The sequence below is a fragment of the Thalassophryne amazonica genome, chromosome 4 (assembly GCF_902500255.1).
Source record: "Thalassophryne amazonica chromosome 4, fThaAma1.1, whole genome shotgun sequence".
Classification (NCBI taxonomy): Eukaryota; Metazoa; Chordata; class Actinopteri; order Batrachoidiformes; family Batrachoididae; genus Thalassophryne; species Thalassophryne amazonica.
In genome coordinates, this window is record NC_047106.1 from 81,104,384 (window position 1) to 81,130,076 (window position 25,693).

A 25,693-nucleotide genomic window follows, 5' to 3' on the forward strand; every position below is an offset into this window, starting at 1 on the left:
CGGTTATATTTTGTGGGTTTTCTTCTGTTAACTGGGGCCATGACTAAGAGGGACGGCCGGGGACCAAGAATGTTTTCATTAATCAGTAATGAAAGTCGGAAGTTCGAAGACGATCAGATAACGTCATAGTTTGGGCCATAAGCAATGCCAACTAGTGATCTGGCGGCATTATTCCCATAACCCGCTGGGCAGCATCCAGTCCCAGTGTACTGGGAAGACAGGTGGAGATGGACAGCCACTTAATTTGACTCAACATGGGAAACCTCACCCGGCTCAGACACGGAAAGGATGAACAGATTGATCACTCTTTTGGAGGTACTGCTGGCCCACCACCAGAGGGCACCCTGCCTGAAGTGCGGGCTTCAGGCACGAGAGGGCGCTGCCGCCACGGACACAGCCGGGGTTGACAGCTGTCACTCATCAACTCATGACAGCTGTCACCCATCTCCACTTCATCAATCCACTCCATAAAAGCCGGACGTCATCTTCCACCTCGCTGCCGAGATATCATCTACCTGTGAAGGTAATTTCTCTGCTGACTTAAACTTAAATAATAGTCTGAACTCTTTTGCAGCCGTTTTCCTGTGGTGTGCCTTATCAGCTGGATTGGCGTTTGGTGTGAACAGCGACAGCTACGCTTCACACCCAATCCAGATAAGTGGTTTAACAGGAGCTGCACGAGTGTGTGATTAGAGGTGGAGGTGACTTTCCACCTTCTGACTGTTTTGTTACTGGGTGTGCACACACCCACATCTCACTGTTTGTGCTCCTCGCCAGCAGTACCAGATCCGACAGTCGGGGACGGTGATCAATCAATTTATATTGTAAGGCAAGGCCATACAATAATTATGTAAAACCCCAACGGTCAAAACGACCCCCTGTGAGCAAGCACTTGGCTACAGTGGGAAGGAAAAACTCCCTTTTAACAGGAAGAAACCTCCAGCAGAACCAGGGCTCAGGGAGGGGGCAGTCTTCTGCTGGGACTGGTTGGGGCTGAGGGAATTCACCTGGGAATTCGGGACTTGGCGGCTCCAGTATTCACCGGGTTCTGTGGCGGTGGAAATCGTGTGGTTCCGGCTCTTCTCAGGACAGACGTCTTCTATCCTCGAGCCTGCCCACACGTCACCTTTGTGTATTGACTGCTATCACATTCTGTGATTGTCTGTATAATCGTTGTGCACATTCACAACATTAAATTGTTACCTTTTGGCTCATCTATTGACCGTTCATTGCGCCCCCTGTTGTGGGTCCGTGTCACTACACTTTCCCCAACACTAGAGGGACAATCTTGGGGGCTAAAATGACATTTTGGGGGTTAGGAAATACAATACTACCATTTTCAAACCTTTAAATTGGAGCCCTAATTAAAATAATATCATTTAAATGTCTGCCTAAATTATCATTTTTCCATATCTCCGCAATAAGGGGATCTAGAGGGACAATTGTGGCATGTAAAGTGACATTTTTGGGGCCATGTAACACAGTGCAATATCTAAGCTAGGGCCTCAATTAACACATTTTAAAATGGCTGCTAAATCATTATAATATTGCAGTTCTTTCTGGCTTAACTAACCCACTCCAATGAAATAATAATGTTTTGCATATGTGTGGTGGAGGTGTAATGCTCTTTTTTTTCAGATTGAATAAAGATGGTTTGAGTTCCAGTGCCCAATCTGCAATAAATCTGTGTTAGAAAGTCAAACTTGTCCAAAATGTTATGTGGGCCGCTGAAGAGGAGGTACTGCTGGCCCACCACCACCAGTCGGCGCCCTGCTTGGAGTGCGGGCTTCAAGCATGAGAGGGCGCCAGAGCTATTGGAGGTGACAGCTGTCACCTGTCAACCTCACCAGCTGTCTCTCATTAACCTCCTTACAAGAAGCGGATCACAACTCCACCTCCTCGCCGAGAAATCATCTACCACAAAGGTAATCTTCTCTGCTGTGATTATCGATTGTCTAAACTTTGTTCTGTGTGCAGCCGCATTCCTGTGGTGATCCAGAAGAGGGACCAACAGGAGCTGCACGAGAGAAACGTATCTGGAGGTGGAGGTTTTCCCTCCCAGAGACTTTGAGTGTAAAGGTTGCTGAGTGTGAGGACTCACACTCACCTCCTTCTGTGTCTTCTTTGCCAGCAGTAACCAGGGCCGACAACGGAGGACAGAGACCACCTGGGGATTCAGGACTTGGCGGCTCCGGTGTTCTTCAGGCCGTTGGTGGTGGAAGCGGTGTGGGCCCCGGCTCCTCGTTCATCAGAGGTCTCCTATCTTCGAGCCTGCCCACTGTCCTCTTGTATACAATTGGCACCTGTAATTTCTGTTTGTATTCCGTTGTGTACTTTCGCAACATTAATTGTTACTCCTTTTCTTATCCATTGTCCGTTCACTTGCGCCCCCTGTTGTGTGTCCGTGTTACGACACCTTCCCAACACAAAACTTACAACAGAAGGATGTGAAACCATTTCAGAAAGCCAGTGAGAGAAGAGGCATAGTGGACAATAACAGTGTCTGGACATAATGTGCACATTGAATGTGGTAAAGAACCCTATTGGCAATCCGGTGTCACCGACCGAATGGTCCCCCCCTAAGCATCTGTCCGCCTGCCTTCACTGTGCAATGCGTCATTTCTGAGTGTCAGCAGCGATTCAATGATTATCACTTTCATTATGCTTAAAACCTGCAACCTTAACCTCAATGACAGATATCTGAAGCTTTGTACAACAATCATTTCACAATACAGTCAGAGCCTTATATTTGTAATAAAAGACAGCAGACGATCGTAAGCCAGCAGCATAGCAGAAGACGTCTGACTGTGCAGCTGTATCTGCGTCATTCTGTGCGTCAGTAGCGAAATAAGGTGATTATCGCCCACATTTCTGAAAAAAATTAAAAACTGAGTTCAAAATGATTTCAGAGGTTTTACTTTGTTATCTGATGATTAATAATCACATTAGTTCCCTTTGAGTCGCTTTGGGGTGTAGAAAAGATCGACTCAGAGAGTCAGGAGTCAGAGTCAGACAATTAGACTCTGCTGTGTCCCCAACTGAGGTGTGCTGTAAAGCCAGTTGACTAAAGACTGTCTTTTTTGTGGAACAAGAGATATTATGATGGCAATAAGAAGGAATTCATCCTCACACTGTCAGGACATATGACATTCAAAACGCAGCCTTAGTTGGCTGTGATACAGAAAGGATGACTGGAGTCTTAAGGTGAAATAACGACTGACGTACTTGCAGCAGATGCTCTATAACCACCGGTGCCTGTAATGTGAACTTTAGAACTGGTAAGCAGATCCCTAAAAAATATACCACTGTTGATGCAGTACCAAAAGTTTTCACTTGGTCAACCACAAGATACAGTACAAGCAGAGGCTTTTGCAAAGTGCAAGAAAGTGATGAGAAGCAGACCACAGTCAATGACCTGACTGAGAAAATGGAACCTGGCTGGCACACATGCTACAGCATATGGCTTTACTCACATGAAAGAACAGATAAACAAACACTTTGGAAATAAGATCATAATCACTGAGAATCAATGGAAAGAAAAATGTGGTTGCAATGTGGAGTACTGGCCTCAACATTCTGCATGATTTCTATGCATCAGCAAAACAAGCATGCCCTGATCTTGAGAAGAAGAAAATAATAGAAACAGCTGCAAAGTTAATCAAGAATGACTTATAGTCAGTGTTCAAGAGACAATTTGTTTTCCTGAATGCAAAGAAATAGATTCTTGGATCAAACAACCTCTTTCCTTCCTAAGTCTCTTCAAACTTTACTTGACAACAAGTAAGGAAGGGAATAGTTATATGGTTCTATGGTATTAAAAGCTAAGTACTGTATATTCATTGATAGGTATACTCTTTGTGATAGTTCATGAATAGGTCTATTTGCAAAATACCACACATTGAGGCTTCATTATACAAGTACAGTTTTACACAGTCAAAGCCCTATTGCATTCATGGAAATACCAAATATGCCAATGGAAGTGTTGATATATGTTGCAGAAGTTGAATCTTATACATCTGTAAATGTCTTTAGAAAGTATATAAGGAAATACATGAAACCTGAATTGTATTTTAATTTGGTCTTTTATCCTTTAGTAAATTATCCAAATGCATGACAAGATCAGTTCTTTGTCAGTTATTCAGTTATGTCAGTTATACATTTATAGCTTAACTGTACTGAAGAGACGGGGTATATATGGAGCATATGACCACAAAATGCATCAGTTTTGTCCCTGTACATATGTTCAAATTCCAGTGAATTAGGCGTTGTTCCACTACTTGGATTTTAGGGGACTTTTAGTATGTTATTCTCGAGGCATTTCTGCACCCATTAGTGAAGAAATAAATTCTGTTGCAATTAGTGGGTGTGTTGACCCCCTATTTTTCACAGATTACTGGACTATTGTTGGTGGAGCAATTTGTGTGGTTAATTCCCATATCAACAAAACTGTTTAAGGATCTATGGCCCATTCTTGGGCTGACTGTGCTGGAAATGATAAATATCTCACTCACTTCCAGATCTGTTCCTAAATGTTTCAAGTCTGCAGTGATTAAACCATTACTTAAGAAATCTAATCTCGACCCTAGTGTACTGAAAAATTATAGACCAATATCAAATCTATCATTTTGTTCTAAAATCCTGGAAAAAGTGGTTTTGCAACAGCTCATGGACCACCTCACTGAGAATAATCTTTTTGGGCCATTGCAGTCTGATTTTACAAAATATCACTCCACAGAGACAGCACTTACTAAAGTTGTGAATGACCTTTTGCGAGCAATGGACTCGGACCACTACAGTCTTGGTGCTGTTTGGATCATAGTGTTGCGTTTGATACCATGGATCATCATATTTTGCTCAGTAGGCTGGAGAATCATTTTGGGATTACTGGAACTGCCCTTGCATGGTTGATGTCATACCTGTCCAGTTGTTCTTACTGTGTGTTGTGCAATGGCACTTCCTCTGATCTTAGGGAGATGAAGTTTGGGATTCTGCAGGGCTCCGTTTCAGGCCCCCTGCTTTTTTCCCTTTATGTAGCACCCCTTGAGAATATACTGTGGTGGTTTTGGGATTGCCTTTCATTGCTATGCTGATGACACCCAATGATTCATGCCGATAAACTGCTGGAATCTCATTCCACATAAATCTTTGGATGATTGCCTTGAATCAGTGAGAAGTTTGATGTCTAGTAACTTCCTACTTCTAAATTCTGATAAAACTGAAGTTATGGTTGTTGGTCCAGCGAGGTTTTGGCATCAATTTGATCAGCTAGCACTTAGCTTAGGTTTGTGTGTTATACATCATATTGATAAAGTGAGGAATCTTGGGGTAATTTTCGATCCTATGTTGTCTTTTGACCTCCACATTAGAGACATTACAAGGACTGCTTTCTTCCATTTGTGAAATATAGTGAAGATTCATCCCATCCTGTCTATGGCTGATGCTGAGACTTTGATTAATGCATTTGTCTCTTCTAGACTGGACTATTGTAATGCTCTATTTTCTGGTTTACTGCAGTCCAGTATTAGGGGTCTTCAACTGGTTCAAAATGCTACTGCCAGACTTTTGATACAAAGCAGAATGTTTGACCACATTAAACCCATTTTGGCATCCCTACACTGGCTTCTAGTCGCTGCAAGATCAGATTTTAAGGTATTGTTATTAGTTTATAAAATTGCTCATGGACTTGCACCTCCCTATCTGGCTGACCTGTTAAGCCCCTATGTACCAGCTTGGGCCTTGCGTTCGAGGGTGCAGGACTTTTATGTGTTCCCAGGGTGAATAAAAAGTCTGCCGGTCACAGAGTTTTCTCCTATCGTGCCGCAGCTCTGTGAAACGATCTCCCGGCACAGTCGGATACTGTGGAGACTTTTAAATTATGTTTAAAGACTCATTTGTTTTCCTTGTTTTATCATTAGTGTTTGTTGGGAAGGTGTCGTAGCACGGACCCACAACAGGGGGCGCAAATGAACGGACAATGAATAAGCCAAAACGGTAACAATTTAATGTTGCGATATACACAACGAAACATACTGTAATCTGCACAGTCCAATTTAAACACCAGGTGACGTGTGAGCAGGCTCGAAGATAGAAGACCCCCGACGAAGAGAAGCTGCGTCCCACACGGCTTCCACCACCAACGGTCTGAAGACACCGGAGCCGCCAAGTCCAGAGTCCCCAGGTGGCCTCTGTCTTCCGGCTGTCGACCCTGGTATGCTGGCATGAAAGCAGAAATATGATGAGTGAGTGTTAATTCCGCACACTCAGTAAATCCACAGTTAATGAGGGAGTGAAGCGCCTCCACCTCCAAGCACACACTCGTGCAGCTCCTGTTTGAGCACTTATCTGGGTGGGAGGTGTTGCGAAGCCGTCGCTGAACACCTCAAACGCCACCTCCACAGACGAGTCTCACCGACAGGAAAACGGCTGCAAAGAAGAGTTTAGACAGATATACAGTCTTAAGTTCACAGAGAAATTACCTTGGTAATGGTAGTCGATTTCTTGGCGGGGAGGTGGAGTTGCAGTCCGGCTTTTATGGTGGTGATGATGAACGAGTGACAGCTGGTGCAGAGGATGAGTGACAGCTGTCACTTCTTCTGGGTCTGGCGCACTCTCGTGCTTGGAGCCCGCACTCCAATCAGGGCGCCCTCTGGTGGTGGTGGGCCAGCAGTACCTCCTCTTCAGCGGCCCACACAACAGGACCCCCCCCTCAACGGGCGCCTCCTGGCGTCCGACCAGGCTTGTCCGGATGTCTTGCATAGAACTCGGCCAGGAGGGCCGGGTCCAGGATGAAGCTCCTCTTCACCCAGGAGCGTTCTTCAGGTCCATACCCCTCCCAGTCCACCAGATATTGGAAACCCCGGCCCTTACGACGGACGTCCAGGAGCCTGCGGACTGTCCAGGCAGGCTCCCCGTCAATGAGCCGGGCAGGAGGCGGCGTAGGTCCCGGAGTACAGAGGGGCGAGGTGTGGTGTGGTTTGAGACGGGAAACATGAAAGACAGGGTGAATCCGCAGTGAAGCCGGGAGTTGAAGCTTCACTGCGGCCGGGTTGATGATCTTGAGGATCTTAAAGGGTCCAATGAATCTGTCTTTCAACTTTGGGGAGTCGACACACAAAGGGATGTCCTTGGTCGAGAGCCACACCTCCTGCCCGGGCTGGTATATGGGGGCCGGGGAACGCCGGCGGTCCGCATGGGCCTTGGCCCTCGTCCGGGCCTTTAACAGGGCAGAGCGGGCGGCCCGCCACACCCGGCGGCACCTCCTGAGGTGGGCCTGGACCGAGGGCACACCGACCTCTCCCTCCACCAGCCGGAACAATGGGGGCTGGTACCCCAAACATGCCTCAAAAGGGGAGAGGCCGGTAGCAGACGAAACTTGGCTGTTGTGGGCATACTCGATCCAGGCCAGATGGTGACTCCAGGCTGCCGGATGCGCGGAGGTGACACACCGAAGGGCCTGCTCCAACTCCTGGTTGGCCCGCTCTGCCTGGCCGTTGGTCTGGGGGTGGTACCCGGACGAGAGACTCACGGTGGCCCCCAGCTCCTTGCAGAAACTCTTCCACACCTGTGAAGAGAACTGGGGACCACGATCTGATACAACGTCCGATGGTATCCCATGCAGCCGCATGACGTGGTGGACCAGGAGGTCTGCCATCTCCTGGGCCGTCGGGAGCTTCGGGAGGGCCACGAAGTGGGCTGCCTTGGAGAACCGGTCCACTATCGTGAGAATCACGGTGTTGCCCTGGGACGGCGGGAGGCCCGTGATGAAATCCAGGCCGATGTGAGACCAGGGGCGATGAGGCACTGGCAGGGGTTGGAGGAGGCCCGTCGTCCTCCGATGGTCTGCCTTGCCCCTGGCGCAGATGGTACAGGCCTGGACGTAGTCCCGGACGTCAGTTTCCAGGGACGCCCACCAGAAGCGCTGCTGGACTACTGCCACGGTCCTACGCACTCCGGGATGACAGGACAGCTTGGACCCGTGACAGAAGTCCAATATGGCAGCTCTTGCCTCTGGTGGGACGTACAGTCGGTTCTTGGGGCCAGTCCCCAGGTCCGGACTCCTTGTCAGGGCCTCCCGGACGGTCTTCTCCACGTCCCAGGTGAGGGTGGCCACGACAGTGGACTCGGGGATGATGGTCTCGGTGGGGTTCGACAACCCCGCTTTGGCTTCTTCTTCGTGCACCCGGGACAATGCATCTGGTTTTTGGTTCTTGGTCCCGGGGCGATACGTGATCTGGAAGTCAAAGCGCCCGAAGAAACAGAGGACCAGCGGGCTTGCCTGGGGTTCAGCCGCTTGGCGGTCCGGATGTACTCCAGGTTCCAATGGTCCGTGGAAAACCGTTGAAGGGCAACAATGCCCCCTCCAGCAGGTGTCTCCACTCTTCAAGAGCCTCCTTCACCGCAAGAAGTTCCCGATTGCCGACGTCATAGCTTCCGTCAGCGGGGGGTCAAACCTTTGGGAATAAAAGGCACAAGGATGGAGAACTTTATCAGCCTCCACGCTCTGGGACAGCACGGCTCCTATCCCGAGTCAGAGGCGTCCACTTCTACTATGTACTGGCGATCAGGATCAGGCTGCACCAGAACTGGTGCAGTCGAGAACCGGCGTTTCAACTCCTGGAACGCGGCTCTCGCACCTATCCGACCAGGAGAAAGGGGACCTTGGTGGAGGTCAGGGCAGTCAGGGGGCTAACTACCTGACTGTAACCTTTAATGAACCTCCTGTAGAAATTGCAAAGCCTAGGAACTGCTGTAGTTTCCTGCGGCTTGTTGGTTGGGCCCAATCTCTCACCGCCGCAACCTTAGCCGGATCAGGGGCGACGGAGTTGGAGGAGATGATGAACCCCAGGAAGGACAAAGAAGTGCGGTGGAACTCGCACTTCTCGCCCTTCACAAACAGCCGGTTCTCCAACAACCGCTGTAGGACCTGACGTACATGCTGGACATGGGTCTCAGGGTCCGGGGAAAAGATGAGTATATCGTCCAGATATACGAAGACGAACCAATGCAGGAAGTCCCGCAAGACGTCATTTACCAAAGCTTGGAACGTCGCGGGGGCGTTAGTGAGGCCGAACGGCATGACCAGGGTACTCAAAATGACCCAACGGGTGTGTTGAATGCCGTCTTTCCATCGTCTCCCTTCCGGATCCGAACCAGGTGGTACGCGTTTCTAAGAATCCAATTTAGTGAAAATTTGGGCTCCATGCAGGGGCGTGAACACTGAATCCAACAGAGGTAACGGGTATCGGTTGCGAACCGTGATCTCGTTCAGCCCTCTGTAATCAATGCATGGACGGAGTCCGCCGTCTTTTTTACCCACAAAAAGAAACCAGCACCCATCGGGGAGGTGGAGTTCCGGATCAGCCCGGCAGCTAAGGAGTCCCGGATTGTAGGTCTCCATTGATTCGCGTTCCGGACGTGAGAGGTTGTACAACCTACTGGACGGGTACTCAGCGCCCGGGACCAAATCGATGGCACAATCATACGGTCGGTGCGGGGGAAGAGTGAGCGCCAGATCTTTGCTGAAAACGTCAGCAAGATCATGGTACTCCTTTGGCACCGCCGATAGATTGGGGGGGACTTTGACCTCCTCATTAGCCGTAGTGCTGGGAGGGACCGAGGATCCTAAACACTCCCGGTGGCAGGTTTCGCTCCACTGCATGACTACCCCGGATGGCCAATCTATCCGGGGATTGTGCTTCACCATCCATGGAAAGCCCAAAATCACTCAGGAGGTAGAAGGTGTTACATGGAACACTATCTCCTCCCTGTGATTCCCAGACACAACCAAAGTCACTGGTTGTGTCTGATGTGTGATTAATGGAAGCAGGGTGCCATCTAGTGCTCGCACCCACAATGGTGTCGGCAGAGCCACCAGAGGGAGCCCTACTTCCTTTACCCATCTGCTGTCCAGCAGATTCCCTTCAGACCCCGTGTCTACCAGTGCTGGGGCGTGAAGGGTTAAATCCCCACAAAGGATTGTTACTGGGATTCGTGCAGATTTGCGGGGTTTTCCCGCGTGCGTGTTATGGCCCACCCTTAGCCCAGTTTCTAAGGACGGGCATTGTAGTTTGACCGTTTGGGGGCAGTCCCTCTGCATGTGCTCGCAAGAGCCGCAGACAAAACACTCCCCGCGGGCCAGCCTCCTTTGTCTGATATTTGATCTTAATTTGGCCCTGCTCGTGTCCCTAGCCTCCTCAGCAGGGGGAGCTGTAGCCACACGGAGCTCTCTGGCAGTGAAGCGTGGGGACGACGTCACCTTGTCGGAACCGGAAGGGGGAGGGACGGCTCGTGCCCGGTCATGCCCCCCGGCCTGCTCCCGACGATGCTCGTTTAAATGGTTGTCTAAGCGTATAACTAAATCGACAAGCCCGTCAAAATCCTGCGGTTCCTCCTTAGCCAGTAGGTGCTCCTTAAGGACCGGGGACAGTCCATTTACAAAGGCGGCGCGGAGCGCAACGTTATTCCAGCCGGACCTCGCCGCCGCGATGCGGAAGTCGACTGCATACTCGGCTGCGCTACGGCGCCCCTGTCTCATCGACAGCAGCACGTTTGAAGCGGTCTCGCCTCTGTTGGGATGATCAAACACTTGTTTGAACTCCCGTACAAACCCAGTATAAGACGTTAGGAGCCGTGAATTCTGCTCCCAAAGCGCCGTAGCCCATGCGCGTGCCTCTCCTCGAAGCAAATTAATAACATAAGCCACCCGGCTAGCATCTGATGCGTACATGACAGGGCACTGTGAAAAGACGAGCGAACACTGCATGAGGAAGTCCGCGCACGTCTCGACACAGCCCCCGTACGGTTCCGGAGGGCTTATGTATGCTTCAGGGGACGGTGGGGGGGTTCGAGCCAAGTTTAATTGTGCGCACATGACAGAAAACTGATTTGTCGTGGCGCACAGTGAAATGTGACGCCGCATTACAAGTCGTGTCAAAACTAGACAGTTTCCGTGTCACTTCATAATAACGTGGGACAGTTTGGGCTCCAAGAACCATCACAGGAACCACTACAAACGTTGTCACGTTCTATTAAGGATCACTACTCATCAAGACGGATCAACACGCTCAGCTGCAACCTCCACGACGTGAGACAAAATGAGGGTGGTGTGTGACATTCGTGGAAGATTTTTTGCAGGCAAAAACATGCTCCACAAATATCAAGAATATCACGCACCAACACGCACTATTAAGAAACCTATTCAGATGCGTTAAGTCACATTAAGAATCTCAGGAATGTGTCACGAATGACAGAAAAATGACATTCGTAACGCGTCTTGGTTATGTGTAAACGCATACACACTCAAATCAATTCTACAACTCGTAGTTGCATCAAAAAACATTGCAACATCCTTGACCCAAAATACATAAGCATGCCAAATGGCAAATGTCAGCTCTCCCTGGTTTTTGCATGATTGAAGCACATGGACAAACATGAGGCCACTTGGCTGTTATAATGTAGACTAGCGTGTTGCCCGTGGGGATCCACGGGCTCGAGATTGGGTAATGTTTATAAAATAGGTAGCTGACATTTTTTCAAGGGTGGTAATAAATTAAGCAATGAATTGGAATGGCATATCAGTCCAGAATGTTTTTAAAACCTTAGACCTCAACAATTTTTAGAAGAGGAACTCAATCCTTTTATTTACTGTTAATTATGTCATTAATTTACTGTTGTAATGGATTTATAAATTGTTTAGGTTGTTGTTATCATATACACACTTGTATTATTATTATTATTTTCATATTTTTTTATTATTATTTTATTATTACTTCTATTTTGTAATTTGATTTTTAAATGGACCACAATGGAAATAAGTGTTTTCACTTTCTTGCGTCATCTATGCATTTTAACGTATTTACAATTATATGCACTTACACTCATGCTTATAATATAAAGATGATTTACTGTCCCCTGCTGGAAAGGCGTGTGACTCCAAAATGTAATTAGCAATGTTAACTAATATTCAAAGCTTCTCCAAAACTGTTATTCATATCAGCATTACATTTTTGGCGCCGTTCATCCTTGACCCAAATTACATAAGCATGTTAAACAGCAAATGTCAGCTGTTCTCTGTTTGTCCCTGATCGAAGTTGCACACACAGCTGCTGTAAACAGGTGGCTTTAATTTGACAAACAAAGACAGTGGCTTAAGACATTAAAACCACTAAACATTTCACTCATGGTACCCACATGAAAATTAAGTCACTCATGGTAAATGCAACATGAGACTTATCTAAACTGACAAAACCAATTGAGCTACAAAAACACAATAAGTCAATAACACTAACAACACTGTTAAACTAACATGAACCACAATAGCATTTAAAACCTCAAAATACCAAACTCCCATGGTGCATTGCAGCACAGCATCCATTGTTTACTGGTAGGATAAAATTGCTAATTTCCACAAAAATATTTGTCCTATCAGCTTTCCGTTTTCACAGCGTTCATCCTTGACCCAAAATACATAAGCATACCAAACAGCAAATGTCAGCTCTCCCTGGTTTTTGCGTGATTAAAGCCACACACACACACAGACGCCACTTGGCTATTATGATATAGGTGAGTTTAGTACAGTAAATTTTGAAATTTCCGACTTTAGAGAGTGTGCTAAACCAACTCTATCATAGAATAAAGTAACTCTACTGGAGTTGATCAACATGATTTAACACCGTTATAGAGCTTTTTTTTTAGCTTTAACCATTGTCAAAAGTGCAGCATCTTTACTCCCTTAAACACACATTCCCACCTCAGACACCAGGTGGCATTCTGCTGAAGTGTACAAAAGGTCAATTTGGGTCCAAAACATGTCTGTTTAGTTGACTGTCTGAGATGCCAATAATGAATCCACAGTCTGAGCGTAGTTAGACCAGGCTGTCTGAGCAGCATTGGCTCAGCACGCAGCATCGCACACACACACAGACACACACACACACACACACACACACACACACACACAGAGCAGTTTGCAGATGCACACGTACACACTTCTATACTTCTAAAGCAACCGCTTCTCCATGGCAACCAGACAACAGAGAAAGATGAAAATGAGGTGAGGTAAGTGGCTGGAGAATAAAGCAGAAGGACAAAGGAGAAATACAAAACAGAAGAAATAATGGTGTAGGGACTGTTTGATATTTAAGTAACCTGTGAGAAATGAAAGCTTCAAGTGAGAGCAAGGACACAGTAAAAAACAATATTGTGCTTTTAACATCTGAATAAACACAAAGGCTGAAATGTATCACCTCAGAAGCTTACGATTCAATGTTTTCAGCATTGTAACAAACACTTTGACTCATGATTGATGTACTGATTATTTTAATGATTTGTTAATTCACATTTGAGCTATAAATGTAAGAAAATACAAATTAAATCATAGCTTTTTTGTACATTGAAAAAAGTGTGAAAATTACATGATTTAAATACACTGAACAAAAATATAAATGTAACACTTTTGTTTTTGCTCGCATTTTTCATAAGCTGAACTCAAAGATATAAAACATTTTCTATATACCCAAAACACATATTTCTCTCAAATATTGTTCACAAATCTGTCTAAATCTGTGTTAGTGAGCACTTCTCCTTTCCATCCACCCCACATCACTGGTGTGGCATATCAAGATGCTGATTTGACAGCATGATTATTGCACAGGTGTGCCTTTGGCTGGCCACAATAAAAGGCCACTCGAAAATGTTCTGTTTTATCAGACAGCACAATGCCACAGATGTCGCAAGTGTTGAGGGAGCATACAATTGGCACGCTTGACTGCACAAATGTCCACCAGAGCTGTTGCCCATGAATTGAATGTTCATTTCTCTACCATAAGCCGTCTCCAAAGGCGTTTCAGAGAATTTGGCAGTACATCCAACCGGCCTCACAACCACAGACCACGTGTAACCACACCAACCCAGGACCTACACATCCAGCATGTTCACCTCCAACATCGTCTGAGATCAACCACCCTGACAGCTGCTGTAACAATCAGTTTGCAGAACCAAAGAATTTCTGCACAAACTGTCAGAAACTGTCTCAGGGAAGCTCATCTGCATGCTCATTGTCTTCATCGGGGTCTCGACCTGACTGCAATTCATCATCGTAACCAATTTGAGTGGGTAAATGCTCACAATCGATGATGTCTGGTGGCTGATCAACTCTATGTGAAGGGGATGTGTTATACTGCATGAGGCAAATGGTCACACCAGATACTGACTGGTTTTCTGACTCCCCCAGACCACCCAATAAAGCAAAACTGCACAGAGTGGCCTTTTATTGTGGCCAGCCTAAGGCACACCTGTGCAATAATCATGCTGCCTAATCAGCATCTTGATATGCAACACCTGTGAGGTAGGATGGATTATCTCAGCAAAGGAGAAGTGCTCACTAACAGTGCTGCATTGAAAAGCTCGATTCACTGATTTTAACTTGATAGTCATTTTAGTTCCCACAGATCAATTCATTGTATTTTCAGTTTTTTCCCCCACCTGCCTCAGTGACAAGAACAAACTGAATGTTGTTCTAATTTTAAAGCAGCCACCATGAGATGCACTATTAAAATACAGAGACACTGGGTTTTTATCAAATATATGGGAATAATCTGTAATGTCAGAGAGAGAAATTAACTACAATGGACTTTTTAAGCCAAATTTCAGAGCCAGCGTTTCCTGTTTAAATACAGTGGTGTGCAAAACCCCCAAACTGTGTATCTTTCAAATAATTTAATTCTTATCCCTGTTGTTAACACAGAAAAATGAGCATGTCTTGCATCATTACTGACTGTCCGTCATTACAGATGACAGTAGTTCTGCTATAACAAAAGGTATGACAGTTTTTCTACAGTCAAATTGAAGGCAGTATGAATGTTAGAACTCAAAGGAATTTTCATTGATATTTATGCACCATACTCCTGATCTGCCTAAAACCAGTTTGCCAAGGAATAATTAAATGAAAATGGAACATGTTTGTGTAAACCAATTTTAATTAATTAAACAAACCGCCCACAGTCCGTGAAACTTGGCCCCCACCTTTCCTCCACCATCACACTCAGCACTGGTTCCCCTCAAAGCTGTGTACTGAGCCCCCTCCTGTTCACCCTTTACATGCACGACTGCTCTCCGACCCATCCCACAAACACCATCATAAAGTTTGCGGTTGATACCACCATGATTGGGCTCATCTCAGGGGGGGGATGAGACCGACTACAGAGACGAGGTAAATCGACTGACAGCGTGGTGTTCAGCTAACAACCTGCCACTGAACACCACAAAAACAAAAGAAATAATCCTGGACTTAAGGAAGAACAGGGCTGACCCAGCCCTGCTCTACATCCAAGGGGACTGTGTGGAAAGGGTCAGCTCCATCAGGTTCCTGGGAGTGCAGCTCTCTGACAGCCTCTCCTCGACTGCCAACACCACAGTGGTGGTGAAGAAAGCCCAGCAGCGACTCCACTTCCTGAGGGTGCTCAGGAGAAACAATCCGGAGGAGAAGCAGCTGTTGTTGTTCTACAGAGCCACCATCGACAGCATCCTGGCGTACTGCATCACAGCGTGGTACGGGGGGTGCTCAGCAGCAGACAGGAGAGCTCTGCAGAGGGTGATCAAAACGGTCTAGGGGATCACTGGCTGCTCTCTGCCCAGCCTGGAAAACATTGCCAGCTCTCGCTACCTCAGTGGAGCTGCAAGCATCTGCAAAGACACATCCCACCCCAGCAACCATCTGTTTGACCTACTACCCTCCGGCCGACGGTATAGGTCAATCAAAACTAGGACAAACAGACTCAGGGACAGCTTTCTCCCCAGAGCGATCACTGCACTGAACAAAAACAAATCACTCTAATCCGCACCTTCAAGTTTCTTGTGCAATTTTCCTGTGCAATATGATTCCACAGTTGTATATAATTCTCGTTTTACATTTTACTTGGTCCACATTTCATTTTATTTTATTTTATTTTATTTTGCCTTATGTTTACTGTATATTAGTTGTACATATACTCTGAATAATTTGCCATTAAATTTCACTATCTTTTATTTGGCAAAAAATTACTCGCACCACGGAAACCACCTTTTTGGAGTTGCACTCAAATCTCATTGTAATGCAAATTACGACAATAAAGGCGATTCTGATTCTGATTCTGATTATGTTGTCAAGCTTTGTTTTCATTTTGAAACAAACTATAATTTAATGAGAAGCCTGAATTAGTTCATTTTAATATGATGTCATAAAGCAATAAAGAGATACTTAGACCACTGGCAGGAGTTTATTTTATATGAAGACTATAGAGTGAGCCATCTGTGTTTCTCCAGAATGGAAAAAGGTTCTTGAAATCCTACCGTATAAACTGGCAGGACTCATAACTGAAGTTAAATGTACAAAGTCATTCCAGCCTCCCTACATTTAGTAAGTACATCCAGTTCCACACACAATAAAATGAGGTGAGTGTTTCACCTTTAAGTGACTTTGGATAAATTGGGCACTTGATGTCCACAGGGATGTGACGTTAGGTGTCAGCAGTGCCCAGCTGTCCAGAAAGCTTTCAATAAATGTCACTCACTGAGATACAGAGCCTACTGAATGCAAGAGTTTACATGGGTTTGGTGCCAGACACTGAAATTTTGGAGAACCCTGCAGAGAGATGAAATTAAGGCCTAGGGCCCTTCCTTGTCTGTCTGACTTTGTCTGCAGCTCCAACAGCTACATTATTACAAAACCAGAAGAGAAAACATTGGAGCAAATGAAGGTGGTTTAGCAATATTTCTTGATCTATGTGCAAGTCGCTTGTCATAGTCTACATGGTTTCATGGTTTCAGTCTCATCCACATCATCTTAATGGGGAATGTTAGCAAAAATTTCAGTTACCGGTAAATCTACTGTTCATCCAGAATTAAGGATGGCTTAGTCATTCTGAGTGATGGATTCTTATTTGCTCTCTGTTCAAGACCTATGAAGAGATAACTGCAGTGGAAGATTTCAGCCACATCAAAAATGATCATCACAAGTGATTGGTGGGGGGGTGGGGGGGTTAAGATTCAGATTTCCAAAAATAAATAAATAACAAAATAAATTTAAACAATTATTCCCCAGTTGAAAGACAATCAATGTGCTTGCTCATGGGATGAGGAGGATTTAATCCTTATAGTTTTATCATGCCTTGGTGGGAGTTACAGTGCGTCTGGAAAGTATTCACGGCGCTTCACTTCTTCCAAATTTTGTTGTGCTTCACCCTTATTCCAAAATGGAGAAAATTCATTGCTTCCCTCAAAATTCTACTCAAAACACCCCATAATGACAACATGAGAAAAGTTTTATTAAAAATTTTAAAAACTAAGAAATCACATGTACAACCCCAATTCGAATGAAGTTGGGACGTTGTGTAAAATATAAATAAAAATAGAATACGGTGCTTTACAAATCCTCTTCAACCTATATTCAATTGAATACACCACAAAGACAAGATATTTAATGTTCAAACTGAAAAACATTGTTTTTGTGCAAATATTTGCTCATTTTGAAATGGATGCCTGCAACACGTTTCAAAAAAGTTGGGACTGACGTACTTTTTCAGGGACGTCCCTGCTTATTTCAGCAAGACAATGCCAAGCCACATTCTGCACGTGTTACAACAGCGTGGCTTCGTAGTAAATGAGTGCAGGTACTAGACTGTCCTGCCTGCAGTCCAGACCTATCGTCCATTGAAAATGTGTGGCGCATTATGAAGCACAAAATTCGCCAACGGAGCATGTGGGCATGCTCACCTCTTCCACAATTTCTCGGATAGTCACACGACTGAAAAGCCACCGAAAGCCGTCTGAATCTTCCAAATGGTGGAAGAGGTGGGCATCATTTTTCGGAGTCCAGCATGTCCTGTGAGACTTCAACACAAAGGCGATTTTGCTCCGTCGACAGCTTCGTGCCGAAGCCATCGGCATGAATTTTGCTGCAACTCTTTTCATGGCCAGTGGAATGTGCCAAAAAGTGCTGATGTCCACCTCTTCCGCAATTTCTCGGATAGTCACACGACAGTTCCACATCACCACAGCGTTCACTTTGGAAATGATCTGGTCATTTCAGCGTGTTGATGGCCGACTGGAGCGCGGCTCGCTCTCCACCGTTGTGCAGGCGTCTTTAAACCAGTTGTACCGTTCCTTAATCTGTGTGATGCCCATAGGATCGTCACTGAAAGCCGTCTTAATAATCCGAATGGTTTCCACCTGGCTGTCGCCCAGTTTCTGGCAAAATTTGATGCAGTTGCGCTGCTCCAGTCATTGCACCATTTTCCTTGCAAAGAAAATCCGAAGAGAGACTCCACCCATCCGCACACAAAGGCTGCTTACCAGCAAATGACGCAATCGACAGGCGTGAAAACATTCACGCATGCACACGAAGGTTCAAGGTTGGCACACGTGATTCAAATCCATCAAGTTTTTGCAAAAAATAAAAAGGTCGGATACTTTTCTAACAGACCTCGTACGTGATTTAAAAAAAATAATAATACATTTTCAAAAATCTCAAAATAACTTTTTTGACATTGTCATTGTGGGGTATTTTATGTAGAATTTTATTTCATCCATTTTGGAATAAGGCTGTAATAATATGCATATGTCGCGGACATGAATGAGCGAAGCTAGTCAGCATCTCACCATGTCATTTAGGTCCTTCAGACTTTATTTTGAGTAAATGCTTCAGCAGAGAATTAGCATAGCAAAACCCTTTCAGCACCCCTCCCAGACCCCGCGCCTTTTTAAGCATTTTTCTTTATTTTCTCACATGCCTGGAAAAGCTCCTTGCCATCTAACCATGTCCTTTAGGTCCTTCAGACTTTTTTCAGTAAAACTGTTCTTGGGAGCATGAGCATGACTAACACCTTTTAGCTTTTGTGAGAGCTCCCCCCTCCCCAGACCCCCCACCTTTTTAAGCATTTTTCTTTTTTCTTTTCAGCTGACCCCCTAATTACAGCCCCCTTAACCCCCTGTCACTTTAAGTATTTTTTTTATGTAGATGTAAATTAATATTCAGAGTTTTCAGCTAGTTGACAGTAGGGCTGTACAAGATGGCCAAATTATCGTATCTCAATATTGTCATTTAAATTGTCATGTAAATGTCACTTATATACACGCTGTCCATATTCTTGAGCCGTTTAGGTTGGTAGGGAGAGTTCCCATTGGATAAAAAAGCTTATCAACCTACCATCCCTGGTTCGCAAGAGCAGGCACCTAATGGCTCTACTCTCTCTCTCTTTTTTTTTTTTTTAAGATATTTAGGTGTACCTTAGTAAACACTAGTAGAGCTCCACCTTAGATTTGGAATGTATAATAGAAGATATACCTTACTAAATTTTCATTTCAATATGATATACAATATGACTATGATTTGACACAAAGTGCAGCAACAGTGAAAATTAAACATTCTTAAACAAAACAGTAATAATACCACACTCATTTTGCATTCATCATAAGGTTAGGATACTGTCCCCTCCAAAAGTATTGGAACACTTGGAATTTCACACATTTTAATTTGTTTATGACATTTTAAATACAAGAAAAACAAAAAATAAAGAATAGAAATTTCTAAAATTATCAAACTCAAACTGAAAGCAAATCTGTAAAACGTGATAAAACCTGTAAATAATAATCAGTTTTACTGACAGTTTTCATTAGACAAGTCAGGGGATGGAAACATGTTAAGTGATAAGAATGGTGACAATGGTCAGTTTCAGTTTGTACAGGGGTCAAAAGTTAAAGTTGGTCCATTAATTTTGCTCCAGCTGTATTTGTGCTGAATTTGATGCTTATATCACCATTTGAAGGATTGTTTCAGTTATCTGCTGCACTAATAAGCCAACAGAGCATGAACCAGATGTTGTCTGTTAGATTAAACATGTTTGCACACTTAAACAGCAAACAGACAGACATGGCAACCTGAATTAAAGGAGAAATGCTGCTTTTAACAACCTGGACCTCATTTCTGACATAAAATACAGTTGTTTGCTCACCAATATAAGTTTGGTGTGATTAGAAGTCCATAGTTCAAACGATGTGTTCAGTTCAAATCTGAAGCAAATATTTTTCTTTTTCTACTAAGGTGGATTAGAACTTTTTGTGGTACACAGCACAAACTACTGGATAGGAGGAACCTAGCAGTCAATGTGACTTACTGATTTCAAAATGCAGGTCTTTCAACCAGACGTGTGGCGCCGTGACATGTCAATCATCTGTGTCCAATCAGATTTCAGGGGAGTCCAGTGAAACCCCGGCCTCCACTCTAGTTCCACCCATGCCAGGAAGTGTTTGACATTTGAACATTTCCTGTTTCACTGTGACTGATAAATTGGTACTTCCTGTTTGTGTGTGAGCTTTCCACTGTGTTCCTGTGAGATTCCATGGGATCTCGTCTGTCAATCCAGGAAGTGTTTGACATTTGAACAGTTCCTGTTTTAATGTGGACTTGAATTTTGGCACTTCCTGTTTAGGACGCCCTGTACCATGAGTGAGCTTTGCGCCACTGCGCGATGCTTCGCTCATATAACAAAATGTGGAAAAACTGAAGCGCTGCCTCACTGTCACTGTACATAAATAAACCAAACTGATTCAAAATACAGTTTCTGTTTCATCTTGAATCAACATCAAAGTATTGCTTTTAAAATTTTTCTTCATGGTCTGTACAATATTTAGGCTTATGATTGTGCCAGTTCAAACGCAAGCAAAGAAAAGTGATTTCAAATCATTTAATCATCATCTTGCAGCAATGATAACTATCTGAAGGGTTTTCTGTATTCATGAGCTGAACTCTGCTGCCAGAAATAAATGAGAACAGCAGAAACAGACTCCTGCTACAGAGAGAAATATGAAACGGAAAAATTCAAGGTTTAAATGGTCTGCTGTGTTAAGCATTTACCTATACGTACGAAAGCTACAGTACATTAAAGAAACTACAGTACTAGTGAGTGGCACTGTGTCTCTGCTGAGGCGACTGATGCTGCAGCTCACCTGGGACACACAAACACCTGTAGCTGTTGCCAACACTGCGGCAGACTCCATGGGCACACGGGTTCAGAGCACAGAAGTCCACCAGCTGTGCACAAGTAGGCCCAGTGAAGCCCGCTGTACAACTACACCCGAACCCCAGGGGCCCTGGACCTTGAGCGTAGCAGGTCCCATTGTTGTGACAGGGACTAGAGGCACACGGGTCAACCTTCTGCTCACACGTAGCACCCTGGTAGCCTGCAGTTGGCAAGGAGAGAGGGAGTGAAAGGAAACTGTGAGAAACCAATACTAAAATTAGTAATTAATGGATATAAAATGACACAAGATTTAACAAGTCTGTGTTATTAGTAAATGTGATTCTCCATCTTTAGCTACGTTGGATGCAAGGTATTTCAACTTAAGAGTTTTCAATAATATTCACTGTAAGCTAATATCTGATCATATTTAAAGCTCAAACTTTCTACTCATTCATTTTAAACCCTCTAAAGGCCTTCTCCATTCTTCTATGCTGTTGCAGGAGCTTGTCTTTAGTTCCAACAGTTTGCACTTCTTTAATGTGTTAACTGTTGTAGAGCAAGTAGCTCAGCGGATAAGGAGCTGGCCTGCCAATATGTAGATCTGGGTTTGAATCCTGCTCACGCTACCTGTCTGTGGAAAAGACACTTAATCTGTATTGTCTCAGTCCACCCACCTGTAAACATGAGTGCCAGCTTTGGCTGTGGAAGTAAATGTGAGGCATCATTGTAAAATGCTTTGAGCATCTGTTTGATGGAAATGAGCTATACAAATTTAGTCTGTTATCTTCTAACACCTCTAAGTACAGAATTTTATGTATGTTCCCAAATAACTTCATATTAACCAGCTTTGGTGTAATTAAAATTTTTAAAAACGTTAAGCAAAGTCACTGAATGATAACACCAACAGGCTTTCATACAACATAATAAAAATACAGACATAGGATGTTTGTGTGACAGTCATTGGAACATTTCGATGAATGTTTTCGTAAATCATCATGTTCAGACGTCAGAGGATACATGGACATTTCCAAGTTAGTGAATACAGTTGTATGCAAAAGTTTGGGCACCCCTGATAATTTTCATGAGTTTCCTTTATAAATCATTGGTTGTCTCGATCAGAAATTTCAGTTGAATATACAACCCCTGGCAAGAATTATGGAATCACCGGCCTCGGAGGATGTTCATTCAGTTGTTTAATTTTGTAGAAAAAAGCAGATCACAGACATGACACAAAACTAAAGTCATTTCAAATGGCAACTTTCTGCCTTTAAGAAACACTATAAGAAATCAGGAAAAAAAATTGTGGCAGTCAGTAACGGTTACTTTTTTAGACCAAGCAGAGGGAAAAAAAATATGGAATCACTCAATTCTGAGGAAAAAACTATGGAATCATGAAAAACAAAAGAACGCTCCAACACATCACTAGTATTTTGTTGCACCACCTCTGGCTTTTATAACAGCTTGCAGTCTCTGAGGCATGGACTTAATGAGTGACAAACAGTACTCTTCATCAATCTGGCTCCAACTTTCTCTGATTGCTGTTGCCAGATCAGCTTTGCAGGTTGGAGCCTTGTCATGGACCATTTTCTTCAACTTCCACCAAAGATTTTCAATTGGATTAAGATCCGGACTATTTGCAGGCCATGACATTGACCCTATGTGTCTTTTTGCAAGGAATGTTTTCACAGTTTTTGCTCTATGGCAAGATGCATTATCATCTTGAAAAATGATTTCATCATCCGCAAACATCCTTTCAATTGATAGGATAAGAAAAGTGTCCAAAATATCAATGTAAACTTGTGCATTTATTGATGATGTAATGACAGCCATCTCCCCAGTGCCTTTACCTGACATGCAGCCCCATATCATCAATGACTGTGGAAATTTACATGTTCTCTTCAGGCAGTCATCTTTATAAATCTCATTGGAACGGCACCAAACAAAAGTTCCAGCATCATCACCTTGCCCAATGCAGATTCGAGATTCATCACTGAATATGACTTTCATCCAGTCATCCACAGTCCACGATTGCTTTTCCTTAGCCCATTGTAACCTTGTTTTTTTTCTGTTTAGGTGTTAATGATGGCTTTCGTTTAGCTTTTCTGTATGTAAATCCCAATTCCTTTAGGCGGTTTCTTACAGTTCTTACAGTTTCCTCCCATTCGTTCCTCATTTGTTTTGTTGTGCATTTTCGATTTTTGAGACATATTGCTTTAAGTTTTCTGTCTTGACGCTTTGATATCTTCCTTGGTCTACCAGTATGTTTGCCTTTAACAACCTTCCCATGTTGTTTGTATTTGGTCCAGAGTTTAGACACAGCTGACTGTGAACAACCAACAACTTTTGCAACATTGCGTGATGATTTACCCTCTTTTAAGAGTTTGATAATCTCTCCTTTGTTTCAATTGACATCTCTCGTGTTGGAGTCATGATTCATGTCAGTCCACTTGGTGCAACAGCTCTCCAAGGTGTGATCACTCCTTTTTAGATGCAGACTAATGAGCAGATCTGATTTGATGCAGGTGTTAGTTTTGGGGATGAAAATTTACAGGGTGATTCCATAATTTATTCCTCAGAATTGAGTGATTCCATATTTTTTTCCCTCTGCTTGGTCTAAAAAGTAACCGTTACTGACTGCCACAATTTTTTTTTCCTGATTTCTTATAGTGTTTCTTAAAGCCAGAAAGTTGCCATTTGAAATGACTTTAGTTTTGTGTCATGTCTGTGATCTGCTTTTTTTCTACAAAATTGAACAACTGAATGAACATCCTCCGAGGCCGGTGATTTCATAATTTTTGCCAGGGGTTGTATCATATAGCAGACGAACACAAATATTTGAGAAGTGAAATGAAGTTTCTAGTATTTACAGAAAGTGTGCAATAATTATTTAAACAAAATTGGGCAGTGCATAAATTTAGGCAAGCTTGTCGTTTTCTTGATAAGAATACATTTAGCACTAATTATTGAAACGCAAAATTGGTTTGGTAAGCTCATTGACCGTTGACCTCCTTACACAGGTGAATCCAATCATGGGAAAGGGTATTTAAGGTGGCCATTTGCAAATGTTTCCCTTCTTTGCATCTCTTCTAATGAGTGGCAACATGGAGCCTTTAAACAACTCTCAAATGACCTGAAAACAAAGATTGTTCAACATCATGGTTTAGGGCATAGGTGCCAAACTGATTTCAGAAAGGGCCAAGAGGGTGCAGGTTTCCTTTGTAACCACCAACTCCAGCAGGTGATTTCACTGATGAACATCACTTTGAGCAGATGGGAAGAGTTCATCAGTGAAATCACCTGGTGGAGTTGGTGGTTACAAAGAAAACCTGCACCCTCTTGGCCCTTTCTGGAATCAGTTTGACACCTGTGGTTTAGAGGAAGGATACAAAAAGCTATCTCAGCAATTTCAGCTGTCAGTTTCCACTGTGAGGAACATAGAGAGGAAATGGAAGACTGCAGGCACAGTACTAGTTAAGGCCCGGAGTGGCAGGCCAAGAAAAATCTCAGATAAGCTGAAGCGAAGGATGGTGAGAACAGTTATAGTCAACCCACAGACCTGCTCCAAAGACCTACAACATGATCTTGCTACAGATAGTGTCTCTGTGAATTGTTCAACTATACAGCGCACTTTGCACAAAGAGATGCTGTATGATGCTGTAATGTAGAGGAAGCCTTTTCTGCGTACATGCCACAAACAGGGTCGCTTGAGCACATTTGGACAAGCGAGCCTCATTTTGGAATAAGGTGCTGTGGACTGATGAAAGTAAAATTGAGTTATTTGGACATAACAAGGGGCCGTATGCATGGCTGAAAAATAACACAGCATTCCAAGAAAAACACTTGCTACCTACAGTAAAATTTGGAGGTGGTTCCATCATGCTGTGGGGCTGTGTGGCCAGTGCAGGTACTGGAAATCTTGTTCAAGTTGAGGGTCACATGGATTCCAGTCAATATCAGCAGATTCTTGAGAACATTGTTCAAGAATCAGTGACAAAGTTGAAGTTGCGCCGGGGCTGGATCTTTCATCAAGACAACTACTACTAAGTCATTCATGCAGAGGAACAAGTACAACATTCTGGAATGGCCATCTCAGTCCCCAGACCTGAATATTATTGAAAATCTGTGGTGTGATTTTAAGCGAGCTGTCCATGCTTGGAAACCAACAAACCTGAGATGTTTTGTAAAGAAGAATGGTCCAAAATACCTTCAACCAGAATCCAGACTCTCATTGGAAGCTATAGGAAGCATTTAGAGGCTGTTATTTCTGCAAAAGGAGGATCTATTAAATATTGATATATTGTTTCTGTTGGGGTGCCCAAATTTATGGAACCTGCCTAATTGTATTTAAAGAATTATTGAACACTTTCTGTAAATCCTATAAACTTCATTTCACTATATCGCTATGTTTGTCTGCTATATGATATATTTAACTGAAACTGCTGATCTAAACAATCAATGATTTATACATGAAAATCATTTATCAATTATCAGGGGTGCACAAACCTTTGCATACAACTGTATGTCTTGGACATTATTCACTTCAATCATTAATCTGTTTTGCCCCACTGGCAACAATTGTTGCCGAAGTGTATTACTGTCTTTTTCTACTCACAATCAAAATCTCAAAGAGGGACTCAACTGCTAAAACTATGAAAAACATGACAAGTAATGCACCCAAGTAAAAAAGCTGTTTTTTTAGT

General features: G+C 43.9%; 1 protein-coding gene across 1 annotated transcript in view; it reads right to left on the minus strand.

Annotated features, from left to right (window-relative positions):
* The window catches only part of dner (delta/notch-like EGF repeat containing), a 260,493-nt gene that overhangs the window by 36,495 nt on the left and 198,305 nt on the right, over window positions 1–25,693 (minus strand). The window contains exon 8 of the mRNA XM_034168150.1: window positions 20,980–21,213. Within this exon, the coding sequence (XP_034024041.1) occupies window positions 20,980–21,213 (234 nt within the window). The remainder of the gene's footprint in view (window positions 1–20,979; window positions 21,214–25,693) is intronic.